Here is a 23,259-nt window from a genome sequence, read left to right on the forward strand (position 1 = left end):
ATTCGGTTTCAGATATTTTTAGAGTTGAATTAAGTTTCATTTTTAAGAGAACAAGAATGTTCAGCTGCCTTAAATATTTTGAGCTCACCAGAGAAAATTATTTAAAACAGGCTAACTAATACTTAAAAATGAAAAAGTAAAACTCACATTGAGTTATGCAATTAAAATCTTTGAACAGATTAGGAAATATGACTTTATAGTAAATAACAGAACTTTGTACATTTATTTGTAGGAATTTTCCACATGAGGAGTCTTATTGTTGCTGAATCAACTGATAATAACTACATGCTGTTTTTGCCATCACTGTTAAACAGCATTTCTTGAGCACTTATGGAATCCCTGATATTGTGATAAGCAGGGATACTGTGCTTACTGCATTTCTAGGTTGAATCAGCTCCTGATGTGTGCTGGGAAATGATCTAGGTTGTTTGGAGAAGCTTGTCAGCCTTGGGAGTGCCCCATCCCCTTGCTGTTGTGGGATTTTCTTTTTTGTTTTTTGTTTTTGGCTTGTTTAAAACTGGTCAATCCCTCACCAGGTCTATTGGCTTTCTGCCAGGGTTCCTCTGGTGCGCAGTGATGCAGTGTTCCCCATTTCATTAGTAAATGTTTGCTAGGTTCTATGTATATTTCGTCCATTTTATGACTTATTATTCAGATAGCCTGTGAAAGAGATATGTTGTTCTCGTTTCATGGATGAGGATGGTGATGTGCAAGTGGTGCACAGAACCCTTCAGCATAAGTGTCCAGACTTGACTCCAGAGCCTGTGCTGGACACTGCTGGTCAGTGAGGACAAGAATGGGACAGTGTCATCACTGCCCTCTAGGTATTTGCAGTATGAGTGGGGAACATGCATCCAAACAATCAAATAATAGAGAAGGAAGAGTTCATAGTGACAGGAAGAAAATACAGAGGGAGTCTTAAGGAATAAGCCACTGAGGGAACTTGGGACATCCAAGGAGATTCACAGAGGAGGTGACTTAGGTATATACTGTTGCAAGAAGAGGCATTTCCTAGGAGGACAGAGCTGGAATGGGCTGTTGTTCAGAGAAGGGCATTTCTGACAGAAGGATGGTGTCTGCAGAGAAATAGGTTATCAAATAGTTTGACTTGTTGCACCTCCAGGATTTAACTTCAGCTTGAGCATCATTTACCAGTGGGGAGGTGATGAAAGCCTGTGTGAAGGTTTGTTTGCCAGAGTGGGATATGTGAGTTCCCTCTGGTGCATGATGAAAAGCCATGGAAGGGTTTATTATTACTATTATTGTTACAACTCTTTCCCTCAGTTTCTTGTCTTAAAAAATTGGGATAATTGGCAGTACTTATTTATTTATTTATTTTTATTTATTTTTATTTAAGATGGAGTCTCCTCTGTCGCCCAGCCTGGAGTGCAATGGTGTGATCTTGGCTCACGCCAACCTCTGCCTCTTGGGTTCAAGCAATTCTCCTGCCTCAGCCTCCTGAGTAGCTGGGATTATAGGCACCTGCCATCATGCTCGCCTAATTTTTGTAGAGACGGGGTTTCACCATATTGGCCAGGCCGGTCTTGAACTCCTGACCTCAGGTGATCCAGCCATCTTGGCCTCCCAAAGTGCTGGGATTACAGGCGTGAGCAACCACACCTGGCCTGATAGTACTTTTTAAGAATGAAATGAATCAATAGCTTTACAGTGTTTAGAACAGTGACTGGCACATAATAAATGTAGACCATTGATAATATGCTACAACTGCTACTTAGAGCTGCTCTTACCAGCCAGTATTTATTGATTATCCTGTGTTACTCTGTTGGGAACTTCGCAGACTTTATCTGTAACCTTGCAATGTGGGTTTTATTATTCCATTTTGTGTATGAGGGACCTGAGTCTCAGAGAAGTTAAGTAACTTACTGGCCTAGATGGAGCTGGATCCCTGCCCAGGCCCCTGCCACTAGAGTGCCTGCTCCTCATTCCTTGCTGTGAGGTGATAGCTGCTGGTGTCCTGTGTGTGTTGTGGGTCTGGGCCACTGGAGGCAACAAGCATCTCTAGGTGGAAAGATGCTGGCAGGAAGCAGGCTACAGGATGGGTGGCTCTGAGCAGCATCTGAGGAGTCAGAACTCTTGTTCTCATGGGTGCTATGGGGAACAGGAGGAGCAAAGCAAAGTCCAGGGTGCCATGGAAACTAGCGAAAGAAATATGAAACTGCTTGCAAGATGAGCAGCCTTAATTCTGCCTAGGAATTTTTGGGTATTCAATATGGTGAAAAGTGACAAGACATATCATGCGCATGAGGTCTTTTTTGGGGGAACAGATAGATTCAAAGAAGCTTAAAATGCTTCGTGGTTAAACTGCCTGGGGCACTGCTCTGTTTACCCCTAGTCATTTCCTCTGTGCCACCTGAGGTTTTGTGGGGATTTGAGTCAGATGAGAGACTTTTCTTGGTTGACTATACTCTTGTAACCACTATCCTTATCACTCCCAAAATACAAAGAATAAACAGCCACCCTTCTTTCACAGTGGGTAATTAATTTGTGACATATTCACTGAGCCATTTGGACTGCAAAAATAAGTCCTGCTAAACTCATAATTGACAGTCTGGTTTCTTATCTAAGCCTACCAGCTTACTTGCAGTTTGGGTCTGTGAAGACATTGCATACTAACTTTTTTGATTCCAGGGACAAGTTTTTAGTTTTGTCAAGATTGCCTCCACATTTTCACAGTGTTCCTTCTATCTCATTTGTCATAAAGGAGATATCTGCCTTGTTTATGCTGAAAGTAATCCTGAAGATTGGACAGAAGTGCTTGTATGAGCTTAGTTTAAATTCACACTTTGCTTAGGCATGAAAAATAGGTTTTAACTGGTGAGGTAACTCTGGCTCTCTGGTAAAAACCATTCTGCAGTAGAAGGAATGGGGCTGTTGGGGGTGACACTTTGGTACCTGCAGCTATTCCATTCCTTAATAATCTTTTACCTAAAAGTTTTAACATCTGTTGATGAACTGAGCCTGGAATAGTTATTTCTTTGGGAATGGCAAGATGTAGGCATTCTTCTGTAAATGAGGGCTTTCTCCCATGTGATAAATTACAGTTCTTTCTAAAAGAGGCAGAATAAATGCTAAATTCTTTTCCTTTGATTTGAATTTTTGGAGTAGAAATTGTAGTTGCACCTCCACAGGGGTGAAAAATATTTCTCTATTTTTTTATTTATTAAAAAAGTTTAGGCTGGGCGTGGTGGCTCATGCCTGTAATCCCAGCACTTCAGGAGGCCGAGGTGGGCAGATCATGAGGTCAGGAGATTGAGACCATCCTGGCTAACATGGTGAAACCCCATCTCTACTAAAAGTACAAAAAATTAGCTGGGTGTGGTGGCGGGCGCCTGTAGTCCCAGCTACTCAGGAGGCTGAGGCAGGAGAATGGCGTGAACCCTGGAGGTGGAGCTTGCAGTGAGTCGAGATCACGCCACTGCACTCCAGCCTGGGCAACAGAGCTAGATTCCATCTCAAAAAAAAAAAAAAAAAGAAAAAGTTTATTTTTGGTCACTGTTATGGGTTCATGGACTTTTATTTATTCTATATTTTACAACCAAGCACACTCTGGTTAAATTTTGTGTTAAAATTGTCCCAAAATTGGCCAGAGACCCTTCCAACTCTTTTGTATCCTCTTGACATGACACCATTTGTCATGGGACATCTCTTTGCTTTCTGGAAGAGAAAGATGTCCCAGGTTCTTGTAATTTTCCTGCCTCAGATCTGCAAAGAGCCTTTCATCTAAGGAACTCTGCTTCTTTCTTTCTAGTGGTGAATAGTATTTAGAAAGCAAGATCTGGGTGCTAAAGGTGCTCATTGCTACTGGGATGTTGTGTCTATGTCCCATCAGTGGGTAGATGGATGGAGACACACACATCTGCGTGTGTGTGCATATATGTGGGGGTTTTCCTATTTCCAGGTTATCTTTAGCATTTTCTATTTAACATGAAAGAATTTTTATTTCTTCAATTTTATGTTTATTTCATTTCTATTAGATGAATAATCAAATGATTTCTAGTAAATGAACATGGTTATTTACCTGCTTTATCTTGCTACAAACCTATTGGCTTGAGAATTACAATCTGATACATTAAAAGTATGTGAAATTTAATTTTTTTGAGCTTTAGACTGTGTTTCACTTAAAATCATTCTCTCTCTGGTAAGGTACACTGTTTCAGTTTGTTTTCCATTTTAGGGTTTGATTTTTTTTCCCCTTATGAACTAATTTTATATTTTGAATATGTAGTACCTTGACGTATTCAAGAGTCAAAACCTATATAAAGATATGCAGAAGTTTTGCTTCTATCTCCATCTTTTCACACAATTCCCTTTACCCCATCTTCAGTTGTAACAATTTCTTACTAGTTTTCAGTCTTCCAGTTTTTGTTTTTGCAAAAATATGCAATACTTATATCTTCTTATTTCTTCTTTCTCCTTACATAGTAGTTAGCATACTATATATACTGTTGGATACCTTGCCTTTTTTTTTTTTTTTTTTTTTTTAAACTTAACAATATCCTAGCAATTACTTGATATTCTCTGTTCCTTTTTGTGGCCTCTTAGTCCTTCATTGTGTGGATGTACCACAGTTTGGCCAGTCCCTTGTTTTTATTTCAAAAATGTTAGAAAACTTTTTAGATTTACAGAGAAATTGAGAAGATAGTACAGAGTTCCCATGCATTCTCCTCACCGTTGCAGTTTCTCCCATTATTTTTTGCATTAATATGATACATTTATTACAATTAGTGAACTAACATTGATTATTATAAAAGTCAACCCATACTTGATTTGGATTTCCTTAGTTTTAACCTAATGACCCTTTTCCATTTCAGGATCTTATTGAGGATATTACATTACATTTAGTTCTCATATCTCCCTAGGCTTCTCTTGACTGTGACATTTTCTCAGTTTCAGTCATTTTTGACAGTTTTGAGGAGTACTAGTGAGGTATATTGTAGGGTTATCTTCTGTTGGAATTTGCCTGATGTTTTTTCTTATGGTTAGACCAGGGTTACAGAAGTCAAGTGCCCTTTTCGTCATGTTACATCAAGAGTACATGCTGTCACCATGACTTATGACTGTTGATGTTAACCTTGATCACGTGGCTGAGGTAGCACTTACCAGGTTTTACAGTGTAAAATTATTTCCCTCCCATCCCTTTCCACACTTTACTCTTTGGAAGGAAGTCAATATGAACAGTACACACTTAAGAAGTGGGGAGTTAGCCATCCCCCTCCTTGAGGACAGAGTATCTACTTAAAGTATTTGAAATTCTTCTGCATGGGAGATTTGTCTCTTATCTACCCACCTACCTACCTACCTACCTACTATCCATTCATTCATTAATGTGTGTATGTATTCAAGCATTTCTATCAGTATTGATTCATAGATGTTTACTTCATCTTTTGATTTATAATACTCTATTTTGTTCCACCTTTGTCCACTGAGAGCTCTTTGAGCTGTGTCCTGTGTCCATTTGACACACCCATCTTAGTTTGCTTTTGTTTTTGTTTTTCTAAGTACTTTCTTATTTTCTGGCACTAGAAGATGCATTCCATGTTCATTGTGTATATTTTCTGCTCCAATCCTATAATGAGCCATTTCTCCATTTCTCTCTCCAAAAGAGAGCCATTTCTCCAAGGAGCCCTGGTTCTCTTTAAAGGAAAGTGGTATTAGAAACGAAGAGTTGAGCACAAAGAGTGCTTATTGCTACTTGGGGTATCATTGCTCCTAGGCCCTCTCAGTTGACAGATTAAGGAGAGGCATGTGTGTGGACTAACTCAAGTATGTATGTATATTTATAAATATTTCTATATGTGATTGTGTGAATCTCTTGAGCTAAACATGAATTCTTATTGATGCCTGGTAAATGCGTTTTTCCATTTTGTTAGATTCTGCCAAGTTTTCCTTCATAGTATAAACATGGACTAGACCTACTCAAGTTGTGAGAGGAGAATATTGGCCGGACAGGCATAGGAGAAATATGTAAGCAAGGTCTTCATGGGAGGGGAAAGAGAGCTGAATGTTCATCATCTTCCATAGTAGGAAGCCAGTGGGTAATGCTTACAATCAAGAAGTAGGACTGTAAGCATGTTATTTAGAGGTAGAGGTAAATAAAATAAACAACAGATGAAAGATGTGAAAATAATTGCTTTTGGAGAATAAGTGAGGAGTTTATGTACAATAGGCTGCTGTGTTCACAATAAATCATTTAGAACTATTTTTAAGACATGTACCAGAGGAGCTTTCGTATGAACAAAAGTTAACTAAGCCTAATCGCAGTCCCAAATTATTACTGCCTATTTTTTGTTGCCATTGGTACTTTTCCTGGAAGATATCTTCCTGTAAGAACATTTTATGAAAAAGATTTGGAGGAAGTTTAAGGAATGCCATCTTACCCAGTAGCATTACAATTTTAGTTATTCTTAGATAAATTACAAGAGGTTACTTTTCTCTAAGCTGACTACTTGCTTCTTGGGACCTTAACTTAAATGAAGTAGATGTTCTTTGTAAAAATTGGAAGACTTTTAATATTTTTCCAGGTATGTAGCTTTTTAGTTAATTGAATATGCAAATTTTCCCTATTTACAGACCCTTTATTAACCAAAAATAACATAAAATTTACCATCGTAACCAATAATAAGTGCTTGGTACAGCAGTATTAACTAAATGCACATTGTTGTACAACTGATTGGTAGAACTTTTTCCTCTTGCAAAACTGATACTGCCCATTGAACAACTCCTCTTTCTCCCCCTCCAACAGTCTCTGGCTACCACCATCATACTTTGCTGATTTACAAAAACTTTAAAAGTTTCTAATCAAGTTTAATATGCTGCACTGTAACTCTGTATGCCCGACTGTTGCCCTGTGGAAACATTTCAGCTTTTCCAAAGTAAAAATGTTATACCCTCTTCCAAGTTAGAATGCTGGTGTGTGGTGGTGGTGATGGTTGTGTATTTATGTTTAATTAATTTTTTGATCAAATCAAAGAAAATGTCTGCTCATGACAGTTTTTGAATTTCATTTTTTTTGAGACGGAGTCTCGCTGTGTCACCCAGGCTGAAATGCAATGGCTTGGTCTTGGTTTATTGCAACCTCTGCCTCCCGGGTTCAAGTCATTCTCCTGCCTCAGCTTCCCGAGTAGCTGGGATTACAGGTGTGTGCCTCCACACCTGGCTAATTTTTTTTTGCATTTTCAGTAGAGACGGGGTTTCACTATATTGGCCAGGCTGGTCTCAAAATCCTGACGTCGTGATCCACCTGCCTTGACGTCCCAGAGTGCTGGGATTACAGGCATGAGCCACCGGGCCCAGCCAGGGTTTTTGAATTTCTTAGAGAAATGCATTGAAAGAAATTATTGTATTTCACTTTAATAAGGAGTGATTTAGTTTAAAAAAGGTTTATCAAGAGTCTATGCATTGGGGTAGATGCTGTTAAGATTTTTAACCAAATGGGGTTTGTGCTGTCTGTCTTTAAGGGGATACCATCTTTTTGTGGTTACAAGATACACACCTAAAACGGAGCGTAATACATTAGTATCTAATTACCTGTAATCATATAGGAAATAATGGGTCAACTGGAAAAGTTAGGAAAAGTTTTCTGTAGTAGTAAAATATGAGCTATGTTAAATAAATCTAGCCTTTAAGTAAGAATTGAGATTTTTACTCTTTTTTTTTTTTTTTTTTTTGCATCTTAAGTAGTTCTTGGTTATTCAGTTATCTTCCATCTTCCTTTTTGGCAATTTATGAGCAAATGAGTTAAGTTTATAGTTCTGCTCTAGATAGTATATTTGCTGCAGTCTTTACTACTGTCATTTCTTCTGGTCTTGTCACTTTGGGTGAATGGTCTAGTCCCACATTTCCTGTTAAGAATCCATTGCTACTCAGCAGTTTTTTCTAGTCAGTCCTAATAAATGTTCACTCCTACTTGAATTAGTCAGTTATATTCTATGATAAAATGTTAATAAGAACCTTGATTTAATTGGTAAATCTTGGTTCCCTACCCTCTTTATGGCTCTTGGTACATATGTGCCTATCTAATATTTGGAAGATAGTATACTACAAAAATAAGATTGTTCAAAGTTTTGGCAGTTTACAGGCTGGTTTCATAGCTTCTCATTTGGGCCGGTTTTCTTGAAAATTCTCTAAGGTAGCTGAGTGCCTCTATTTCACAAATGAAGGGAGAAAGTTCATGGAAAGTGGAAGAATGGGGAATTCCATCCTAGACTTCTGTTTCTGGGTCCTGTTTGATTTACAAAATTCACATGCTGCTCACATCAAATGAAGATAAACTGTGTAAAGCTGGATGGGAGAGTGGTGTTTGCTTAAGGTATGAAGAATGCTTCCAAAAGCTCAGTGTTTAATGAGTTTTAATTTGTTGGGCATCTTGCAGACCTGTTGCTTAAAGCATAAACAAGAGAATTTTAAGAAAAGACAACTTCTTGTATGAGCTAAAATTTCTAATAGGTAATATTACAAAATGTAGTCCAAAACACAAGATGTTCAGAAAGGGATAGTGAAGTCTCCTTTCTACCATATTGTCTTCAGACCCCCACCTCCATCCCACACCCCTCCTTACATAGTTTAGAAGCAATAATTCTTACCACTTTTACCACTTTCATGCATATCCTCTGAGATATATTTTATGTATTTTTAAGTGTAGATTTTGTGTATTTTTTAATAGTCCTTTGAAAAATCAGTGCTTGCTCCATACTGTGCATACAATGGCTTTGTTTTTTAAACGGCTCTCAGCTAACCTTTTAATGACTTATTTATAAAAGCTAAGTTCTTTATTTTTGCAATTTGCACTGGAATGTTAATTCCATGATAAATAGAAAGCTTTTTTTTTTTTTAATTAAAAAGAAGTACATTAGGTTTCAAAGTCATTTTCCAAATGTGTATAAACTTCCAAGTGAAATCCCTAGAATAACATGGCTCTAAAACCTGATTCAAATCTGTTATTTTCAAGGAATTCATAGGATATGGCGGGTAGAAAACAGTTAAGGGTCAATAAATTATAGTTGGAATGTCTTTGTGAGTCTAACACAGCTAAAGCAAATAGCTTTAATTAAATGAATATAACATGCATCATTCTTTAGTCTCCAGAAAAATCACACAGGAGTGAGTTCCAGAGCAGGGAATGAGAGGGATGCCAGGGTGGGTCTGGCTGCTCTGTGTACTGTGTAAGCATTTTTGCTGTATTTTAGAGCTTTTTGCTCTAGGGTTATTTTACACGGTCATCTGGCAATATGATGTCTGTCATATTTGTATTTGTGTTCTAATGAAAGGCTCTTCGCTGTCTCAAGCTTGTTCAGAAATAGAAACTTTGCAGTAACTGCATTTAGGACCTAAATAATAAGCACAATGCCACTTTGACTATTGAAATGTTACTCTAACCACAACTGATCATGGGATTAAATTCCAATGCAAAGTGCAAAAAGAAAATGTAGTTTGTTTATTTTTGCCCCTCAGATGATTGGGCGCTTCCTCCCACTGCCTCTGCAGCAGAAGCTGGGAGAGGAGTGAGGGTCGTGAAATGTCTGATGTAATAATTTAAGTAACTTCTGTGTCTTCAGAGTGGGGCTAGCAGCAAGTGTCTTTCACCAGTGCTGGTCCTCCATTTTTCTTTTGCTCCCTTTCCCCTGAATCTTCAGGAGGGTGGGTGCCTTCCCCATGTCTCCTCTTCTCCCTTCTAGAGCATTGTTCCCCAAGACCTGGCCAGAGGAGTGCACAAAGGCGTGTTCTCTACACGAAAGCAAAGTGGTGGTCTGTCTGTCTTGCTAGAAGACAAGCCTGTCATCGTCCTGTCCCAGCGCAGTAAAACTCATGGCTTGGTGTCACATGTAGAAGGCTGTGGGGACATGTCCTAAGTGGTTAATTAAGTGCACCAATTTAATATTTGTAAAGTGCTGTCCCTATTGTTCCCTATGATAGGAATATTTCACCAAAGCCAAGGCTGTTGCTTGCTCAGGTATATATAGAAATCTGAAAAGATGAGAGAAATTTACCATATGATAATTACAACATTAATTTCAGACTGTTATCTCATGCCCTGGAGAAGGAGTTGAGCCTGTTGCTGGCAGATGTTCAGTGTGTCCCTCTGTTAGAAGGAAGCCCCCGAAGCTGTAGCTGTGGGGGAAGCTGGTGGTGTGACTGATGTGTCGAATAAGAAATTCTTGTTCTAAGGGCTAAAATTGGATTCTGTGGTTGCCACACGCCTTAGCTTGAGATGCATGTACAGGGTTGATAGGGAAAAAGGACACTGGGGAAAAAAAAATCCCTAAATGCAACAGTTAGCATGTTTGCATTAAAATGGAAATGAGAATTGGAGACCTGTCAGCAAAAGGGAGAATCCAAGAAAGGTGTTCAGTATAGTTCTCCTCAGCTATCAGATATAGCCCATCACCCTCACAGGAAGAAAGACGCAGTCGGGAGTTTCTACGCAATCTTGCGATTCAAGACTTTTGTGCTCTTGTCAGACCCTCCCTTGTTGACCCCTACTCCCTATTTATCCTTGCCAGAGGCCTTGGCCACCTGTTTTTTTTTAACTTCGCCACCCTGATCTCTTTTCTTCTGAAATCTTTAAGCATTGACTACCTGACACACAACTGGTAAGTATTTAAATATTGCCTTATAATGGCCTTGTCTTTCCTGATGTACTGCCGCCCTTCCTCAGCTGTGTTATTCACTCCTTAGGCAGAGGGCTCTTGACTCACCATGGCTGGTCATATCTTCACCTCTTCACCTCTGTCTTCAGTCTTCCTTCTCTATCCCCTCCACGTGTCCCAGGAATGTCCCGGAGGAACAGTCCTGTCAGTCTCCCTTAGCCACCTGTTTACTGCCCGCCCCGACATACCTGCATCATACAAACCTATGTGCAGCAGTTGTCCTTACCTGTCTTCCTCCAGTCTTGGTTGGAGAGATGCTACTTTCACCTAATAAAGAAGAAGTTTCATTAAAACTAGTTAAGGAAATAACGAACTGCACCCAGCCCTGCCACCCCTCCCCAGCTGTTCTCTGTAATTCCACATCTTCATCGATGACACCAGGACCACCCATTCGGAAATGTGTTAGCTGCCCTTTCTCTTTCCTTCATCTCCATGTTAGGGTGTTTCCTCTTCTGCCTCACAAAGGTGTTGCACCTGCCTCTTTGTTCCCTGCTGCAGTCTCCTCCCTGATGGAGTTGGCAGCCTCCCTTCAAGGGTTTCTCCTACAACTTCCTGAGAAATAGTGTTAATTTACATATCTGATCTTGCCATTGCTGTGTTTAAAATCTTTCAGTTACCCATTTGTGATAAAAAACCAAACTGCATAGCTTGCCACTGCCTGGGTCAGAGTCATCCCGGCTGCTGATTAAAAAAGCAGATTTCTGGACCCCACTCCAGACCTCTGGAGTTGAAATCCCTGGAGTTGGAAATAAACCTGTGCGTTGAACCAGCACCCTCTGGTGACCATTTTGTGCACTAGCGTTTGAGGAACTCTGGCCTTGAGGGACCTTCCTAAGCTTTACTGGTGACTCCCTTTGCCTTCCTGCTGTCTGCATTGCCTGAAATGTCACACGCTGCTGTTTCGGTATGTGGAACTCCTTTGTACCTTCCCCAATATTTGGATGAAACGCCCCCTTGCTTTCTTTCCTGTGTCCCAGGGTACACTGGAGCACTTATCTTGTTGCTGTCTACTTCTGTGTCATGCATGCCTCAGGCAGGGCCACTTTCTTCACTTTGTAGCCTCATATGCCAGTAGAGGGCCATGGTGGGCATTTAGTGTTTGCTGCTACATATTGATGGGTTTTATTTTATTTGATTTTGAGCTGCCTGCTTGATTCCCTAAGTAATAGTACTTTGCACGGTGTCATTGCACAATAAATAAAACCAGAGAGAAATGGCCGGTTTAAAATAACATAGTAAAATGAGTCATCCAGACAAAAACAGATACTCTATATCTGTCCTCAGTGTTCTACAGGTAGTTCTGTTAGAGGAAAACTTTTTAAAAGCAAAAATGTATTTCAGTAATGTATCACACTGTCATTTTCACTGTGTACCAACAGCCCATCCCCACCCCTCCTCCTTCTCTCTCTTTTCCTGCTCTCCAGCCAGAGAACCTGATTTAACTATTTGATCATTCAGCAGAACCCAGCAGTCTGGCCGGTGGTCTGACTCTGCTGGTCTCGTGGCACTGAGGCAGCAGTTTTCATTTGGGCTATTTATCCAGGCAGCTAACCAGTGCACTGACTACTTTTCATTACCCAAGTGAACAGTGGCTGAATAGGGGATTTTGGATTTTCTGTGGCTCATTTTATAGCGTACAACTGATTAACTTTTTAAACCCTTTTATTATGGGACATCAAACATGTGCAAATATAGAAGTATGTAATAACACCCATTTACTCTTCACCCAGCTTTAACCATTAACAACTCACAGTCACTCTTGTTTCCACCCCTTATCCTTCCTGTCTCCCCGACCTGTGAAATTATATCATTTCGTAGTGGATTACTTTTTATCAGTATGGAATAATCTTTTCTTTTACTTCATGAAGAAATAATCTTTTACTTCATTTTATTGGTAGTTAAGTATTTCATGAAAACATTTTAAATATTTTAATATTAAAAACCAGCTTTATTGATGTAATTGACATACTATAAAATTCATTTAAAGTCTACAGTCAGTGTTTTTTAGCATGTTCACAGAGTTGTGAAGCTATTACCACATTTTAGAACATTTTCACCACCCCTAAAAAACCCCATGCCCATGAGCAGTCACTCCCCATTTCCCTTCAGTAGCTGCGGGCAACCACTAACCTACTTTCTCTGTAGATTGCCTTTTCTGGACATTTTATATAAATGGAATTATACAATATGTGGTCCTTTGAAACTGGCTTATTTCAGTTAGTGTATGTTTTCCTGGTACATCCATGTGGTCGCACGTTTCAGTACTTCATTCCCTCTTAGGGCCGAATGGTATTCCATTGTATGCATACGCCACATTTTATTTATCTGGGTATCAGTTGATGGATATTGGATTGTTTTTGGTTATAATGAACATCCTGCTACGAACATTTTTTTTTTTACAGGTATTTATGTGGACATGTGTCATTTCTCTTAGATATGTAGGCTAGTTCTCCTGGGTATGTATAACTTACTGGGTTATGTGATGACATTATATTTAACCTTTTGTGGAACTATGCTACTGTTTTCCACATATTACATTTATCATTTTACATTCTCACGAGGAACACCTGAGGATTTCAGTTTCTCTACATCCTTGTCAATACTTGTTATTATCAGTCTTTTTGTTATAGCTGTCCTAGCAGTATTTCATTGTGGTTTTGATTTGCATTTCTCTAGTGGCTAATGATGTTGACCATCTTAAATGTGCTTATTGGCCATTTGTTTGTTATCTTTGGGGAAATATCTGTTCAGATCCTTTGCCTATTTTTTAACTGGGTTGTCTTTTTATTATTGAGTTCAATAGTTCATCATGTATTCTAGATCCAACTTCCTTATATATGATTTGAAAATATTCTCTCCCAGTTGGTGTGTTATCTTTTTGCCCTGTTAATGGTATCTTTGACCAAAAAAGTATTTTAACAACAGAAAATGTAAGAACAATGGTGGAAAATCTTTCAGCCATTCTTATTGAGGGTTCAGTAATGATGTGTATAATAGCTGACATGTACTGAAATTTTTGGTTTTGTATTTTTTCCTCATTCGGTCTGCACCAACGTCAGGCTGGTTAAACTCTATGTTCTGCAGCTTTGAGAAGCAGGCTGTTCCCACTCAGAAGGGGGTACTATTGTAGCCATATAGCCTAAAGAAGAATTTCCAAGGAAATGAGTTTCTCCATTGAGGAGTCCATCACCTCTGACTTAAAAGTCCTGTGTCAGGTGGATCACATTAAAGATTTGCTCCTTAGTCTCTGGACTTGGATGGAGTTTTAAAAAAACAGTCTCTGTTGTATTTCATTTCACATAATGAGTTCCTACTGGCTTTGATGATGGAAAAGGAAGTAGCTAGGAAAATGAACCTTTACAAAGTTAAAGTTTTTTCATATATGGTTATATAAAAACCCATACATACACATACATTTACAAGGAAATTTATTGAAAAAGAATGGAAAGTCCATTATTTGCCTGACCCATTTATAGCCATTGATTAACAGGTGCTTCTATTTAGCTATATTAGAGACAGTGTATTAGCGAAGGAATTTGGCCTTTTCGCTATTGTCATGTCTGAAACCTTTTAGGTATGCAGTGGTGAGTTTAAACTACAAAAGAAAGAAGTTTGTATCAAGAAATGAGAGACAGAATAATTGGGAAGGAACTTGATTTGGTAATTATTTTGGGAGGACCTTATGGTGTATTGATTGAAATCAATACTTAGGTGTTGTCTACGTGTAAGGTGTAGTTTTATGGGGATGGAGGATGGAGGAAATTGTAATATGTCAGAAATGGGGAACGAAGCCCTGCTACGTGATGAACTGGTGTTCAGAGACTGGAGGAACCTAAATATTAGAATACAGGCTAGTAGAGAAGGTACAGACATTCTTCAGAGATGTTATGGGTTCAGTTCCAGACTGCTACAATAAAGTGAATCACACGAATATTTTGGTTTCATTGTGCATATAAAAGTTATGTTTACACTGTATTATAGTCCATTAAGTGTGCAATAGCATATGTCAAAAAAAAGTAACATCTTAATTAAGGAATACTTCATCCCTAAAAATGCTAACAGTCATCTGAGCCTTCACTGAGTTGTAACCTTTTGACTAGCAGAAGGTCTTGCCTCCGCGTTGATGGCTGCCGACTGATCTAGGTGGTGGCTGCTGGAGGTTGGGGTGGATGAAGCAATTTAAGTCTTAAAGGAAGACAGTAATGAAGTTTGCCACATTCATTGACTGTTCATTTTATGAAAGAATTCTATGTAGCTTGTGATGCTGTTTGGTAACAACAAAATTGGAGTCAGTCCTCTAAAACCCTGCTACTGTTTTATCAACGAAGTTTAAGGAATATTCCAAATCCTTTGTTATCATTTCAACAGTGTTCACAGCATCTTCACCAGGAGTAGATTCCATCTGAAGAAACCACTTTGTTTGCTCATTTATAAGAGGCACTCTTCATGCTTAGTTTTACTGTGAAGTTGCAGCAATTCAGTCCCATCTTCAGGCTCCACTTCTAATTGTAGTTCTCTTGCTGTTTCCACATCTGTTGCTGTCTCCTCCACTGAAGTCTTGAATCTCTCAAACTCATCCATGAAGGTTGGAATCAACTTCTTATAAACTCCTATGGAAGTCAATATTTGACCCCCCGACACTTGAATCACAAGTGTTCTTAATGGCATCTAGAATGGTGAATCCTTTCCAGAAGCTTTTCAGTTTGCTGTGCCCAGATCCGTCAGAGGAATCACTGTCTACGGCAACTATGGTCTAATGAAATATATTTCTTAAATAATAATGTTTGCAAGTCAAAATGACTCCATCATGGGCTACACAATGGATGTTGTGTTAACAGGCATGAAAACAACATTAATCTCCTTGCATATCTCCATCAGAGCTCTTAGGTGAATAGGTGCATTGTCAGTGAACAGTCATGTTTTGAAAGGTAGCTTTTTTTTTCTGAGCAGTAGATCTCAAGAGTGGGCTTAAAAATATTCTGTAAGCCATGCTGTAAACAAATGTCCTGTCCTCCAGGCTTTGTTGTTTTATTTACAGAGAACAGACTGACTAGATTTAGCATAATTCTTAAAGCCGTAGGCTTTTCCATATGGTGAATTAGCGTTGGCTTTAGGTTAGTCATCAGTCACATCAGTCCCTAACAAGAGAGTCAGCCTGTCTTTTAAGGCCAGGCCTTGACTTCTCTTTTCTAGCTATGAAAATCCCGGATGGCATCTTCTTCCAACAGAAGGCTATTTTGTCTAACTTGAAAATCTGTTGTCCAGTGTAGTCACCTTCATCAATGATCCCAGCTAGATATTCTGGATCATTTGCGGCCGCTTCTACATCAGCATTGCTGCTTCACCTTGTACTTTCATGTTGTGACAATGGCTTCTTTCCTTAAACTTCACGTACTGGCTCCTGCTAGCTTCCAGCTTTTCTTCTACAGCTTCTTCTCTTCATTGAATTGAAGAGAGTTGAGGCCTTGCCCTGGATTAGGCTTTTGCCTAAAGGGCGTGTTGTGGCTGGTTTCATCTTCTATTCAGACTGCTGAAACTTGCTCCCTATCAGCAATAAAGTTGTTTTGCTTTCTTATCATTTGTGTGACTGCTGAAGTAGCATTTTTTTTTTTTTTTGAGACGGAGTCTCACTGTGTTGCCTAGGCTGGAGTGCAGTGGTGCAATCTCGGCTCACTGCAAGCTCCACCTCCCAGGTTCATGCCATTCTCCTGCCTCAGCCTCCTGGGTAGCTGGGACTACAGGTGCCCACCACCACGCTGGCTAATTTTTTGTATTTTTAGTAGAGATGGTGTTTCACGGTGTTAGCCAGGATGGTCTCGATCTCCTGACCTTGTGATCCACCCGCCTTGGCCTCCCAAAGTGTTGGGATTACAGGCGTGAGCCACTGCACCCGGCATGAAGTAGCATTTTTAATTTCCTTTGAGATCCTTTCCTTTGCGTCCACAAGTTGGCTGACTGTTTGGCATAAGAGACCTTGCTTCTGGCCTGTCTTAGCTTTTAACATGCCTTCTTCACTGAGCTTAATAATTTCTACGTTTTGATTTACAGTGAGATGTGTGACTCTTACTTTCACTTGAACACTTAAAAGCCATTGTAGGTTCATTCATTGGCCTAATTTCAATATTGTATCTCAGGAAATAGGGAGGCCTGAAGTGGCGTGACGGGTGGGAAGAGAGATTCGGGACACAGACAGGTTGATGGAACAGCCAGAACACACACAACATTTATCCATTAAGTTGGCTGTCTTATATGGGAATGGCTTGTGGCACCTCAAGACGTTTACAATAGTCACTCGAAGATCACTGATTACATATCACCATAACAGACATAATAATAACTGAAAAGTTTTGAGACCTTGTCTCCAAAAAAAAAAAAAAAAAAAAAAAGACCTTCAGTGGAGCCACAGTTCTTAATGAATGAAGGCCAAACTCCTTAGCTCCTTAGCTAGGAATTAAAATCGTTTCAAACACTATCTATCGTTTCTCACCATGCTAGCTCCAGTTGCTTTATCTCTCATGTTTACAGTGCTTTATCCATCTAAAATACAGGCATACTTCATTTTATTGCACTTTGCCTTACTGGGCTTTGTAAATACTGCATTTTTCAAGAAATTGAAGGCTTGTGGCATCATTTCCCCAACAACATATGTTCACATATGACTGTGTATTACATTTTGGTAATTCTCTCAGTGTTTCAGTATAATCTGTATCCATTTCTGTTTTCTTTCTTTTTTTTTGAGACGGAGTCTCGCTCTGTTGCCCAGGCTGGAGTGAAGTAGCGATCTTGGCTCACTGCAACCTCTGCCTCCCAGCTTCAAGTGATTCTCCTGCCTCAGCCTCTTGAGTAGCTGGGATTGCAGGCACCCACCACCACGTCTGACTAATTTTTGTATTTTTAGTAGAGATGGGGTTTCGCCATTTTGGCCAGGCTGGTCTTGAACTCCTGACCTCAGGTGATCAGCCTGCCTCCACCTCCAGAAGTGCTAGGATTACAGGCATGAGCTACCGTGCCTGGCCTTCTGTTTTCTTTTTATCACCTGAAACTGGGGCCTCACTCCAGACCAGTTAAGTTAGAAACTGATGGGGTGGGGCCTGAGGCACTGGTATTTGTTAAAAGTTCCCGTCACCATTCTGCTGTGCACTCAGGGCTGAGAGCTGAGTTGAAAGTAGGCCCATCTGGCCACTGTCTGCTCATTGGTCCCCTTTCATTACCACTCCCTAGTCATGAATAATTATAAACATTAATAATTATTGAGTACAGTACTAGTCACCGTGTGTTTTCTACTTTAAATTTCTAATTGCAGTTTTACTAATCCTTATCCACTTGACTATCTTATGTCCCAGAGCCCTATATTTATCTGATTGATATAACTTTAAGTCAGTTAAATACACTTAAAGCACAGGGTTAAGAGGGCTTTATTTATGGACTCCCAAAAGGAGTTCAGATTGTGGAATATATTCAGCAACATTTTTAAAAAAAGATATCATATGTTTATAAAAACATTCATGCATACTTAGAGTAAAAAAGACAAAATATATATGAAAATATTTCATGATTATAGGTGATGGCATTACAGATGGTTTTTCTTTTCATGTCTACAGTATAAATTTTCGATAATGAACATGTATTTCTCCTATATTTAAAAAAATCTTAAAAAGAAGATATACCCTAGACAAAATAGGGGAGTATGAATGTGTGTGTTATTAATATTTTTAGCTCCTGAGGCTGAAATATTCAGTGGGGCTATTGAGAATAGTACCATACTGAGAGTGAGTTAATAGCAAGGGTTGGCATACAAAAGCTAGGATTTGGATCCTTGTTATTTTTGTTTTTGCTTATTATAGCTAAGCTAAACTTGTCTCATCTGATGGTTGGTGTTTTGTTTTGTTGAACAAGTGAGTGTCATGAGACTGTTAGTCCGTAACAGGGCCGAAGAACATGATGACATAGATAGTTTACTGTTTTTAATGCCAATGGACTAACTTTAATATCTGTTATCGGTGCTTTCAGAAAAACTATTAAACTAGGAACAGAATGTCGACCTAGTATCTGTTCATCTTTTCACATTGGCTTGTTACCGAAGTTTAACAACTCCAGTGTGCATTTGAATTTTAATTTTAAATAAGACACAATTAAAATAAGTGGTTTAGATGAAAACTTAACAGTCGTTATCTCTGGGTTCTGTTAAATAATTTTAAGGGTATTTAAAAAGTAAAAACAAAGCACTCAGTGACTAGCAGATGTTTAGTTTCTGCTCTTTCGAAATGTCAAAATAGGAGGTGGGAGAACCTATTGCCAAATAATGGGAAAACAGCATTGTGTGGTAATGTTTCAGTAGGGTGTTTTCTTCTGAAATGCTGTTTTGCTAATCCTTGGGGAAATTTGGCTGTGAGCATGCAATTATTACATTTTTATCCACAGAATGGGCTAAAGTTGGCATCACATCCCTCATGGTTGCCAGAGGCAACACACTGATTTAATTTGTGCCCCGGTGGCAGACATTTTTGAATAATTTCAGTGATTTTTTTTCCTGATGCTACTTTGGTTGTTTCCTTTCCAGTATCCCACTGATTGCTGCTCCCCACCCTCTCTGATTTCACCCTCCCTGAGTTCTGAGGCACTTGGTGTTGGTTGAGGAGAGTAGAATAATTGAAGGTCCAGACGATTTTCCTGAGGGAAGCCATGCGGGGTGTCCCTGACACATCCTGGGGCAATGCGGGTTGGAATGCTTTCATGGTCCAGCCGGCAGTGAATGAATGTCTGTCCTCTTAAAGACTGACAAAAACAAACACATCCTAATTAGACATATTTGAAATTCCATGTGGAGCCTGCAAAATGGATCTTAAGAGAGCTGCTTTTGTGGGATTTTGAATTCTTTTGCTGTAGAATTTGAGATTCCTTGAGATCTCCCCGTCATGATTCTGTCCTGTTTTGCCTTTTGTTTTTTTGGTGTACTAACTGATGTTTAACAGGAAGGATCACCAGATGGACCTAACTCCTATTCTCTTAGGTGAAGAGTCACAGAAGCACGAGGGTAGAGCTGCCTGTTTCTCCAAGAACTGGCTGCTGCCACAGGGCAGGCCACCTCACACTAGTATGTGTTCTCTAAGGGCTTTGGGTGGGTATCCTCTTTTGAGCACGGCTTGTACAGGCACAAATCATTTTTAGGGAGCAGATGTTTGTTTTATCAGTACACCCTCTAGATAATCAGAAAGGGGAAGAAAACATGTAATTCTTGTACCCATTGTGTCTAGAAACTCACATCTTTCTTTTTTTAAAATGCAGAGTGGACACAGATATCTACCAGATATCTTCGAGAGCAGTTGGCCAAGATTTCTGACTTTTACCACATGGCCTCCAGCACGGGCGATGGTCCTGTCCCTGTGCCACCAGAGGTGGAACAAGCCATGAAGCAATGGGAATACAATGAAAAGCTAGCATTTCACATGTTCCAGGTAACCTTTCGAAGACATGAAGAGTTGTGTGCCATGCTTTTAATAAGACAGCAGATTCCTTATAGTTTGGTGTTCTGGGGTTAAATCCTATTTTTATATGAACCAATACATTCAAAGAAAGCAGTCTGACATTTCTCATATTGAATTGTATTCAGGCTAACACATCTGCCCTGAGATGACAGCTTGTTATATATATTGATCTCCAGCTTTCAATCATGTTAGCTCTTTTAGTGCTATTAATTACTTCGTAATTGCACTATTAAATGTAATCCTTCTAAACCTTTTATTTTGCAAAATTTGATATATTTATTCAAAAAAACCTTTGTGCTGATGCCTTCTGTGGTAGCAGACCTCCTTTAGACCCAAGTTGTTCCAGAGAAAGGTCATCTTAATTCAGCTGCAGCTGAAAATACAAACAGAGCTGAGGGGAGGGGTAAGGGCGTTTAGGAATGACTGAACTCTCATCCAGACAAGCTGATGTAAATAATATTGACCAGAAGAGGGCGCTTGGGCTCATAATAAGGTAGGAGAGATGACTTAAGTTCAAGTCTTAGCAGAGACTTTAGTACCTGTTACCTTGATTAGAGCAAGGTTTCTAAATTTTCCCTTTAGAACCTTTATTATAAATTTCAGGCTCTTCTTCTAAGAGGTCAACAGAGGAAAAAGAAAAAATAAGGTCTTTTTGAGAAGTAATATTGTTTTTAAGTCAGTAAAAATAAATCCTAGTTCCATTTAGAGGAGGGACTACTTTAGTGCTGCGCTGAGCTTTTATGACTTTCACTGAGCTCAGAATTTAGTCTGCATGTTGGAAAAAGTATCTCTCAGCATGCTTAATAGTTTTGGAAGACTCATATATTAGGAGTATTTAAATTAGAATTTTTTTTTTTTTTAAGAAAGCAGTTAGGTCCTAAAGGAATGAATATAATTGAAATAGTAATGTTAAATTTTAAATGTTCATTATATTTTAATTTGCCATATTCTGAAATGTGAAACAGACCCTAATTCATACACATGAAGACATATATGCAGAATCAAGGGCATGGGTATATAAACAAAGCATCTAGAGGATGGACTGTTGTCTATGAAGATTCTCTTTCTTTTTGTTTTTTTGAATCTTGAATTTACCATCTCTTATACCTTAATGGAAAATTCCATTTTGTCTCTTTTTAAAAAACATTTTAATTAATTTTTAAATTGACAAATGAAAACTATATATATATATATTTATTTAGAACTCACTTTATTGGTCTTAGCATTTTAAATTGCACTTTTTATGTGACTTTTAAACTATTTTTGACTCTAAACATTTAAAAAATTAGAAATTAGCAAGATGTCATGTCAATGTGGCCTCACTGTAAACTTTGAAATACTACAACTGTAATTTATCAGTGTAATATTTTCACGTGAATCCTTGATAACCATTGCAGTGGAACACTGGTAATACGTAACAGTTGCTAGGAACAAAGTAAGATTTCATGTGAACTACTAAGTTTGTTACCGGAATGGCCATAAAAGTATGTGTCTTTCCCAGAAAACAGTTTTTTATTTCTTTCTTTCATTCTGTGAATCGTAATACAAAACTATAATAGGATATTAAATCTATATATGCATAGAATGTCATAAAATAATGTGTGTATCTATGGATGTGTGTATGTATATGAGGGCAAGAGACGAAAGATGTTTGTAGTGCTTATATCAAGATTAGTGGTCTCAGTAGGGGCTGTGTCACCCCTGTGGGGCATTTTTGGAAATTGTAGGGGGTATTATTGTTTTTTATTGTAGTTGTGTTGAAATGTTTATACATTATTTTATCATAAGCTTTCATTTCTGTATATTAGGTCATTGATTTTTAAGGTTGTATTTCATAGATAGGTGATAGTATCTGAAACTAATTTTGGGATAGTGAAAGAAGCTATTAAGGGGACATTGGGTCTGATGGGATTTTTACACTTTTGTTAAGATGATGGCACGAGCAGTGCATATCTTCTTTATAATTATCACTATTATCCAAGTTTCCTTCTATGAACATGAGTTCATACTCCCCCAAAATCTAGCCAGGAGCTTGACACAACACACCCTGAGGGTGTGAAAGCTTCTGAATTTTCTTTTTTTCTTGTTGGAATTAATTTTTCTCAATTCGGAGCAGATTTCTAAAATACAACAAAAAACTATACAAAACAGATGAGTTATTTGTTTTGTTTAGAATCTGGACTGTGAGCAATGAGACTATGTTTAATAACAACAAAAGCAGTAGTAAAATTAGACTTAAGAATAAGAATGACAGTGCTTTTTTTTTTTCCTTTTACATTATTAATGTAATTTTTCTTTGTTCATTTAAGGAAGGAATGCTAGAAAAACACGAATATTTGACATGGATCCTGGATGTTTTAGAAAAGATCAGACCAATGGATGATGATCTTCTTAAACTCTTGCTACCACTAATGCTGCAGGTATAGTACATGTCCCCTTGAGGCACTTGGTTTTAAGGCAAGAAATGAGTCTGATAAGAATGATTAGGTAAGTGGGGGAGGAAAAGGAAAAAAATCCTGTTGAAATGGAAGGAAAAAATGTCTTTGATGCTGTAACACATGAAGTGATAAAGGCTTCTAGTAAGTTTTAGCCATCATTTGTATTAACCATGTTCATAGTTTTTATCCATGTGTCCTAATTTTTAAGTAATTTTACCCACGTTGATTTCTCCCATCACTGAGCAAAGCAACCAACTTTTAAAATACTGTCTCCATATAATAACACAAATTTCTGTGAAAACAAAACAAATCATCCCTTTTGAAGATAGAGGATCTTCTACATTCTTTTGACAAGTCTCTGAGACTCTTGGGGTAGGAAACTTTTTATTTTGATGATTGGTCTAAGATGTGCTTAAATTTGACGTATCTAGATGAGATTTATTTAAAAATTCTTAGGTGATACATGTATTTGATAATTCAAGCAAGATGGAAGAATATCCAATGAACAGCAGTTCTCCCCTTTCACTCTCATACCCTCCCCACAGACTATACCATAGGTTCCTGTGTCTCTCCCCTGAGATAGTCTGCACTTGCACTGTCCATTACAATAGCCACTAGCCAGATGTGGCTACTGAGCTCTTGAAATGTGACCAGTCCAAATTGATGTGT

At 38.6% G+C, this 23,259-nt stretch overlaps 1 protein-coding gene across 3 annotated transcripts in view; it reads left to right on the forward strand.

Moving 5' to 3' along the window:
• Positions 1 to 23,259, forward strand: part of MED12L (mediator complex subunit 12L) — a 340,860-nt gene that overhangs the window by 47,013 nt on the left and 270,588 nt on the right. For all 3 annotated transcript variants that reach the window (XM_050779766.1, XM_050779767.1, XM_050779768.1), the window contains 2 exons: positions 19,953 to 20,122; positions 22,462 to 22,572. In XM_050779766.1, coding sequence (XP_050635723.1) covers positions 19,953 to 20,122; positions 22,462 to 22,572 — 281 coding nt within the window. The remainder of the gene's footprint in view (positions 1 to 19,952; positions 20,123 to 22,461; positions 22,573 to 23,259) is intronic.

Source organism: Macaca thibetana, chromosome 2 (genome assembly GCF_024542745.1).
Source record: "Macaca thibetana thibetana isolate TM-01 chromosome 2, ASM2454274v1, whole genome shotgun sequence".
In the NCBI taxonomy this organism is placed as follows: Eukaryota; Metazoa; Chordata; class Mammalia; order Primates; family Cercopithecidae; genus Macaca; species Macaca thibetana.